The sequence below is a fragment of the Procambarus clarkii genome, chromosome 35, assembly GCF_040958095.1.
Source record: "Procambarus clarkii isolate CNS0578487 chromosome 35, FALCON_Pclarkii_2.0, whole genome shotgun sequence".
NCBI lineage: Eukaryota > Metazoa > Arthropoda > Malacostraca > Decapoda > Cambaridae > Procambarus > Procambarus clarkii.
In genome coordinates this window covers 35,738,036-35,747,479 of record NC_091184.1, presented here as the reverse complement: position 1 = coordinate 35,747,479, position 9,444 = coordinate 35,738,036, and the positions used below count along the sequence as shown (strand labels likewise).

Here is a 9,444-nt window from a genome sequence, read left to right as displayed (position 1 = left end):
TCCATTCATTCTGGTTTCTCCTATCGTACTGAATTTAAATGAACTCTGTATTGAATTTGCATCTTCAACATTCTCATTTAATCCACTCCATTTATTTATGACACTTAAGCTGAATAAGTTTTTTCCGAACATCTTCGAGTCATTTGTGTGTCTAGTTTCCATCTAGATCCCCCTTGTTCTATTGCTCCATACTTTGAACATTGCTTCTGTGTAATTAGTTAATACCCCCTTAGAATCTTGTATGTTATTCTATCTGCTCTTTACCTTCTGTCATTCAATGTGGTGAGGTTTGGTTCCCTTATTCTGTCTTCATAGCTCAGTTCCCCTTTGCCCAGGAATGAGTCTTGTTGCATATCTTTGGCCCTTTTCTTGTCTTATGTTTTTTTGTTTTTTAGGTGAAGGTTCCATGTTAAGGCAGCATACCCAAGAGTAGGAACATGAAAAGATTGTAAAGAGTATAGCACTTGGATGGCTCCATTGTTAACATTCCTGAAGGCTACCCAGATGTTGACTAGCTTGGCATTTACTGCTGAATGAGTGTTTCATTTCTTAATAGTTTTATTTGTAAGTCTAGCGCTCTCTGAAGTGGGAAGCTGCTTCCCCTTCATTCGATACTGTCCTGTATTTGAGATCTCACTCCTGTTCCTATTCTCATAACATTGCAAATGCCATTCTTCAAACCACCCCTGAAGACTGGCTAGTTCATTATGCAATGTATCATGGTCCTTCTCTGTTCTGACCCTTTTTGTAGTTTTGTATGTATGCACTGTATAGTACCTGTATACCAAGACATATGTATCAGAAGTATATAACAAAATTGATTTTCATTTCCTTTTAACAGCACGTACAGACAGTCCGGACAATGATTCGGCATTTAGTGACAATGTTTCAATGCTGTCTTCGGAAAGTTCAGCATCCAGTGGTGCTTCCGGGAGTGCTGGCTCAAGACATGACCCTGGCAAGCATGTGTCACAGGTAGGTTGCTTCTCAATATAATGTTATCAAATGAGCATTTAGTATTAATCAAGAAACTATGTAAAGTATTGAATGTACATACTACATCAATAATATATATACTGGTGGGTGTGTGCGTGTCTATATACACACACACGGTTATATATTGTATGTACTGTATATATATATCATTATGTATATGTATATCTATATATATATGTAAATTATATATACTGTGTATATATATATATTATACAGTAATATATAGTACAGTATGTGTGTACTGTACAATATAAAATGAGTGGCTACATGATCGTAGTATGACAATAGTTGAAGACTCCTTGTTGACTGTGCATGCTGTTTTGTCATATATAAATATATTCTAGTTGTACTTAATAGCTAAGAGTTGCTTAACAAGTAACAAAAATTATAAATCAATTTACCGGAAGATTTTAACTTGCGGACTTAGATACGTTTAATTTAACGAATGTGATTCAATTTTTATTTAATTTTAACAAACTTGGCAACCAGATTTAACATAAGGCTACCTGTCAAGTTAGTACAGTATAATAATTCATATTGTCACTACAGGTATTATTAATATTAACTGATTTTGAGAGAGATTTGAAAATGTACAAAATGGTGCAGTTCTGGTTATTAAGTACAAATATATATATATAATATAAATTCACATACACATGTACACACACATACTTTGGCGGAGATGCAAAAAGGAACTTTGAGAAAGGTATAGTGACCAAATGTAGAACAGATCCAGGCCTTTTCTATAAATTCATTAAAAGCACACTGCATTTAAAGGATAAAATCCAGAGATTTAGAACGGGGAACAGGACTACTGAGAATGAAAAAGAAATGTGTGAAATGCTAAATGAACGGTTCCAAGGTGTGTTTGTACAAAATGAGAATTTCAGTGACCCAGACCCAATACCAATTCCAGAGCATGCCATAGAATACATAGTAGTTTCCCCAAGATGAAGTTGCGAAATTACTCGAGAGCTTAGGAAGAAATAAAGCAGTTGGACCTGAAGGAGTGTCACCTTGGGTGCTGCGAGAATGTGAGCACCTGAGCTGAACATTCCACTCCAATTAATATTCAAGACATAGTACCGCTCTATAAAAAATGGTAGTCAAGAGGAACCTCTAAATTATAGAGGTTCCAGTTTCCCGTATCATTAACAAGCGTCATAGTCAAAACACTAAAAACAATAGTTAAAAGCAAATTTGGTTTGGTTAAAACCAAAAACCAGAAGAGAATTAAATGAGTTGAACGCCTAGAGAGTAATGACATAATGGAAAGACAGTATGGCTTTCGAACAGAAAAATCCTGTGTAACAAATCTTGGCTTTTTAACAAGCTGGAGGGGTGACAGGAAGACCTATAACATGGATGAAAATTTTTTCCGACAGACAGGAGGGTAGTAATCAGAGACGGTGTATCTGACTGGAAGTGTTACTAGCGGAGTACCATAGGGTTCGGTTCTTGCACCAGTAACGTTCATCGTCTACAAATTATATGAATATGTTTGTGAATGATGCTAAGATACTGGGAAGATAGGAGATGCAGCTTGTTCAAGCTGCATCACTCACTCACTGTGCATCACATCACTCATAGAGATGTAGGATTGTAATGCCCTACAAATCAATCTAGATAAAATAAGTGCTTGGAGCATCAAGTGGTAAATGGAATTCAGTGTGAATAAATGCCATGTTATGGAATGTGGAATCAGAGAAAATAGACCACACACAACTTAAAATTATGTGGAAAGGAATTACAGAACTCTAATAAAGAACAAGATCTAAGGGTGGTTTTGAATAGTAAGCTGCTGCCAGAGGAACATATAAAGAACATTGTGAGAGGAGTGTGTGCATCGCTTTCCAACTTCAAACTTGCTTTTAATTATATGGATGGTGGCATACTAAAGAAACTGTTCATGACTTTTGAGACCAAAATTGGAATGTGTGTGGTGCCCAAATCTCAATAATCACACAAAGAAACTGAAAAAGGTGCAACGGCATACTACAAAATGGCTTCCGGAACTGAGAAAAGAGATACGAGAAGAGACTAGCGGCGTTAAACATGCCAAAACTAGAAGATAATAAAGAGGTGACACGATCACCACTTACACAATACTAACAGGAATCGACCAAATTGATAGAGGGAATGCCTGAAACCAGCAACATCACGAACAAGAGGACACGGATTCAAGCTAAGGAAACAAAGGTCCCCCAAAAATATTAAAAAGCTTTCTTTTGCAAACGGTAGATGATTGGAACAAGCTAAGTGAGATGAACAAACGGTAGATGATTGGAACAAGCTTACACTATAATTAGTGTAAGAAGGTGGTGGCCAAAGCCATCAGTAGTTTGTGTTATATGACAGAGTACTGGGAAGACAGGACACCATGAGCATAGCTCTTATCCTGTAACTACACTTGGGCAATTACACACACATACACACACACACACACTCACACTTTATGTATATTCTTAGATATAGTGAAGTTTGGGAGTACAGTAACCTAAATACAATGTGGCCTTTTATACATATTGTTTGATGAGGTCTGTATCATTTACTGTAACTTATAGCAGAATTTCTTACAGATTAGCACAAAATGAGCAATAAAATTTTATTACTAATGTTATTTACAATACGGTATGCAAAACAGGACTGTGATTTCCTTGCATTTGGGAAAATAGTTCATGAAGAATTGTTAATTTGGGAGGACAGTTTAATATTAGATAAAATAATTTGTATATCTGACTTTCAATCACATTTTGTATTGATAAAATACCTGGAATAGATTAGAAATTCTGCTTAAATTTTGATCTTTAAATTAGATAATAGAAATGATGGTCTCCTCATACAAATACAGTTTTTATTTTAATTGTTAACTGTATGGAGTGGTTTATCATAACCAGGTCCATATTATTACAATTGATAAGTTATCAAATTTGTTGAGTATAATACTGATTAGAACATGTGTGAACCAAATTAGTTTAGTACTGGAATTAACTGCTTGCATTTGTGTCATATTGTAAGGGTATCTTTGCCAATTTAACTACTAACCTAATTAACAATGATGTGCAGTGGCACTTTACCCTCTTACTGCAAACAATACTGTATTTGTTCTTGTTTCTCCCCTGTTGCCTTTGCATGATGCTTGGTTTGCATGATGGTGATGGTACAGACCCTTTTCCTGACGTTACCTCAGCTGGCTGACCTGCTGAAGGATTGTGGGTTGGACAAGGTTAGTTGAAGATGACTATCAGACTCCTCCCTGTATCTTACACTTCATAACCTTAAAGCCCTGCCACTGTAGGAACCAATTAAGTACAGTATTGGATTAAATATTTGTCTAACCATTCAAATTAACTTTGTAATGTCAAAAACTATGCCATAATGTTTGTTTTTTAGTACAGTACTCATATGTTTTTGTTGGTTAGATATCTTCTTTTACCCTTACATAGGCTAAAATGATTGTTTATCTCCAAGAAAATAATGAAGGATATGCAGAATAATCAAGGAAAATTTAATGACTATTTTTAACTCGGAACATTTCAATAAGAACCCGATACTCATTTCTTTCTTCTGGCAGGTGGAACAAGCTGCAAAACTCAAAGCAGAAAAGATCAAAATGGCTTTAGAGAAAATCAAAGAAGCTAATGTAAAGAAGTTGTTTATTAAAGCCTTCACATCAGATGGGTCAACAAAATCTTTACTCGTTGACGAGAAGATGACAGTCGTACACGTCACGAGGCTATTGGCGGATAAAAATCATGTGAGGATGGACCCAAAATGGGCAGTAGTGGAGCATATTCCGGATCTTTATATGGGTTAGTTCATCTGAGATTTTCAATGTAAATTTTTTTTTTACTTTATGAAATGTTAAACTGTATTATAATTTATTTGGCTTGCTTATATTGCATATACATGTACATACAGTATATTCTGCATCCTGTACAATATTTATTGAAATGTTGAAAATGTCATACTGAAGTTAATATTTTACTTATTCCATAGAACGAATATATGAAGATGACGAGATGTTGGTTGAGAATCTTCTTCTTTGGACAAGAGATAGTAAAAATAAGTTGCTGTTCCTTGAAAGACCTGATAAGTATGATTTGTTTCTGCGACCAGAGCAATATATCCTTATTGGGTCATCATCACAGAAGAATTCGGATCTGGATGATGAAGGAAGAAGTACACTTATCGAGGTAAAATACAGCTCTTGACATTAATGTATCAAGTTCATTAATTTACCATTACCCCTTCCAAATTTAAGTTTTAATGTTTCTATAATACTTTAATACTTAGTCTTCCTGTCTTCGTGACTTCTTTTGACAATTACTTATACTTTGTTTAATACTTTTCCACATTTCATATGAGGATGTGATGATTACCAGTTAAATTGGTTAAGCCTAATTATTTATTTTACCACCTAATCCACTGTCTTAATATTTTTCCATGGTGATACATTTTCTATAATTCATAGAGCATTACTTAAAATATCTTATGATTAGATCTAGGTAGAGATCAAGGAAAAGTGGCCTAAATATCTAAATCTATAGGTTTCGTATAAGATGCCTTGTTTCATATGCAGTATTTTTACTATGAATATGATTGTGTACAGTGGAGGTACTAGTTTACTGGACAGGCACAGTTGCGTATACAAAAAGGCTGTACGAATTGCCTAGTGTGGTGGATAGCATGCTCACTTGTATGTCTCAAGGAAGAACAGTGTAGGTTTGAGCTCTAGGCAGGGAGGAATGGTTGACCACCAGTCCTTAACTGTTCATCCAGAAGTAATTGGAAACCTGGTTATATGCAATTGGTGGATCATGCCTGCTTGATACCTGCTTGATGGAGTCTTGGAAGTTGTTGTTCTCCCCAAGCCTGGCCCGAGGCCAGGCTTGACTTGAGAGTTTGGTCCACCAGGCTGTTGCTTGGAGCAGCCCGCACATCATGTTCTGGGGATAAACAAATTGGGTTAAAGTATAGTTCAACTGTAGGATAGGAAGGTCAATGATGGTAAACAGGAATTGAAAAGCTTCTGCTCCTGTACCCTTGTTAAAAAAAAGTTATGGACTGGTAAATCCTTCCATACGAGTGTCGAGTTTTATGACCTGGCAACCAAGACCAGTCAAGATGGAGGAGGGTGGGCACAGAGTATGTTGTTCAGACTTGTCAAGATTTTTTACAATACTTTAGCCAAAGGTGACATAAGAAGCTATCAGTCAATGTTTCAAGAGCAGTAATGAGTATTGGATTGTCTGGAGGCATTAGTGCACCAGGCAAAATATGTAAAAGGCAGAACTCTTAGATCTTTATCTACTGGGTAATTCCCTTTTGATACAGTGAGGCAAGCACACAACTTCAAGAACAAATATTAGATTACTCAACCATAGGAAGATTTTACAATGCATCTGGTACAAGTAGCTAGGATGCGTGGCATAAAATGGTAGACATTACTCCTTCATAGTCGCTAACCCACAAGTCTATGCATAAGGACTGATAGGCCTCTGAACTCATTAAAGTGTAGAAGACAGAGGCCATGCAGAAGAGTGCTGTACAGTATTTTGATGGACAGTGGACAGTTGGCCGATTCTTGGGTAGTCAACAAGAAAAACTCTCGTATCTGGTACAGACCAATATGAAGCTTCCTCTTTCCACTGTGGTTGCCACCATTCATATTGTTAGATGCCACTGGGTGCTTCTCTGTACAAGATAATTTAAATTGTATGTAGTCACAGTACAGTAATTTTGAAATAGTCCCTAGCCTGCCCTCCAGGTAAAAGATCTAATCAGTGAGTGAATAATTTACTGATCAGTAAAAAAAGTATAAGTGGATAAATGAGTGATTCATACTTTTGTCAGGAAAATTGTTTCATAGTGTGTATTGAACAAACTCTACAGTACTGTTCAAGCAAACTTTATATACTTTATGCATTTACCTTTTAACATCTTTTAATACAAATATTTTAGAGAATAAGCATTATTTTATTTTTCCCCTTAGGAGTTCTTCTCAAGTACAGGTGTAGGTGTTCCTGAAGTTGAAGGTCCTCTCTTCCTTAAGTCTGAAGGCAAGAAAGTCTGGAAGAAATACTATTTTGTCCTTCGAGCCTCAGGACTGTACTACTGTCCAAAAGGCAAATCTTCTCGCTCTTCCAAGGATTTAGTGTGTCTCACAACTCTGGAAGTAAATCAGGTTAGTTATTCTCAGTCTCTCGCTATCGTCAGATTTCCGAGAGGTTTGTTGGCCCATACAATTTTGTTTAAGTTTACATACATTAAGTGTGAGGGGTAATATAAATAATAGGCAAAGAAAACCTGATAGGGTGGGCCAGGAAAGGAAAGTGGCTGATGCACTGAAAGCCCTGGTTAGAAAAAATATAATAGTATTATATGTGACGGCATCATTTTTGTTAAGGGTTGCACATTTTTAACATTTACACTTGTCCTTTTCCAATATATTTCAAGCAGCTGATGGTGAAAAGAATTGTAACATATTTTGCCTTTAGCAAAGCCTTTGAACTGCACCTCATGAGAGAGTTGTTAGTCATGGGAGAGCATCCAGAATTATGCCGAGTGGACACGGGAAGTGTGCAAGAAAGCAGGGATTTCATGTGAATGTTGCACAGGATATAGAAAGTGATAAGATTTAGTGGAAGTGTTTGTAAGGAGGAAGTGACTGTGTTAGCAGTATACTATAATATTAATGTGCATGGAAATTCATGAGCAGCACTGTAAACTTGGTCATTTGAGGCAATAGTGCTGCTGCAGTAGATAATTGTGTTGGTGGACCATCTGTGATGGTCTGTAGTATAGTTTAATGAATGGACAAGTGCTAGTTTTTTAATATATACGCCCTTTCACTATACAGTATTTCTTATTTTTCTCTGGCCTGGTGGCCTCCTCGATCTTAAAAGTGAGACAAAGTAATCATAGTGATGTTCATAGACCCAAGAGTGAGTTAGTGACTAGTAGACATGTTTAAGTTTAAGAGGAGTCACTAAGGCCTACTTGCATTTCATCCAACAAAATTGGCAGACATTTCAATTTTAATAATACTTGTCCTCCTATGGGGATTGTTTTACAACATGGTGCAGAGGTAATTCTTTATTGCAAGTACAAAAATACTATACATTAAAGTCAAAATATTTTGCCTATAATAACATACAACCAAAAATTAAAGTATCCTAATTCACAGGGATGAACTTTAAGAGGTAACTCGATGCAAGTGTAACTACTTAGCCAAAAGAGCATTGGATATTCAGTTCCTGAAATCAATATTTGGATTTGTAATCTTTCAACTACTGCCCATAGTATGGGTTAAAATGCATAATAAAAATTGCTACAAATTGTAAACCGATTGAAGAAATGGGAAGAAAAGTATGTGTTGCAATTTATATACATTTATGCATAATATAGGTACAGTATATCATTTGACATGCCTGGCCCTTTGTAAATACAGCAATATTAATTTTTGTTTAATAATTCATTTTTTTAAACTTGTATTTAATAATAATAATTTATTTAGGAAAAGTACATACATAGTTGCAGAGTTACAGTACAAACATTCTGTTAGATTTAAAGATAGAGGTAGTACATACAATACCTAAAGCCTCTAGTACGCATAGCGTTTCGGGCAATCCCAAATCCCAATTCGGGATTTGTATCATCCATTCCAGGCAAATAATAGGTTTTTATTAAAGTTTTATAAAAAATGTTCTAACTAATGAATGTCATCAAACTATTTAGTTTTTTAGATTACTATAAAGAAGCAAAGTTTTTTGCAAACAATGTTGTAGATTTGCACATTACGGGTATAAGCTGTTGTCTTGCTTTCACAAAGTTTGCATATTTGGTCTGTATAAGGTTTTGCGTATACATTTTCTGTATACAAAGTGGCAGTCAAACAAAATGTGTGTTGAAATTACATAAATACTTTGTATAAACTGCAGGTATATTATGGTGTGGGATGGAAAAAGAAATACAAGGCTCCAACAGACTGGTGTTTCGCCGTTAAGCATCCGCACTTACAAGCCAAGAGCAGCAAGTACATCAAGTACCTGTGCTCCGAGGACCCCCGCACACTTGCCCAGTGGGTGATGGGAATTAGAATTGCTAAGGTTAGTTCCTTGTGTTGATAATTTTGATCTCTGCTAGAAAATAAGATTTGTGTCAAATGTAATGTATGTTATTGAATAATGTTGAATTATTTTTAAAGTTGTTAAAATTTTACAGGATAAATTAAGAAGAAAAAACAAAAATAGCTCTCCATTGCTACACTATTACTAATGCAATAACTATTGTACTGCTGTTAGCGATATTAATATTACTCCAACTACTACTGCTTTACCAGTGTCATACTATTTAAACTATTACAGTAATATTCTGCTACTGCTGATGTATTGAATTAGTTTTTACTATGTAAAAAGCAGCAGTCTTGGGAATTATGATTGCTAT

At 35.6% G+C, this 9,444-nt stretch overlaps 1 protein-coding gene across 13 annotated transcripts in view; it reads left to right on the top strand.

The window, feature by feature from the left end:
- The window catches only part of LOC123768427 (amyloid beta A4 precursor protein-binding family B member 1-interacting protein), a 548,298-nt gene that overhangs the window by 515,199 nt on the left and 23,655 nt on the right, over positions 1 to 9,444 (top strand). For 11 of the 13 annotated variants that reach the window (XM_069336331.1, XM_069336330.1, XM_069336333.1 and 8 more), the window contains 6 exons: positions 842 to 975; positions 4,163 to 4,222; positions 4,571 to 4,808; positions 4,996 to 5,192; positions 6,992 to 7,183; positions 8,940 to 9,107. In XM_069336331.1, the coding sequence (XP_069192432.1) occupies positions 842 to 975; positions 4,163 to 4,222; positions 4,571 to 4,808; positions 4,996 to 5,192; positions 6,992 to 7,183; positions 8,940 to 9,107 (989 nt within the window). The remainder of the gene's footprint in view (positions 1 to 841; positions 976 to 4,162; positions 4,223 to 4,570; positions 4,809 to 4,995; positions 5,193 to 6,991; positions 7,184 to 8,939; positions 9,108 to 9,444) is intronic. The other 2 variants (XM_069336336.1, XM_069336329.1) reach the window with 1 other exon arrangement.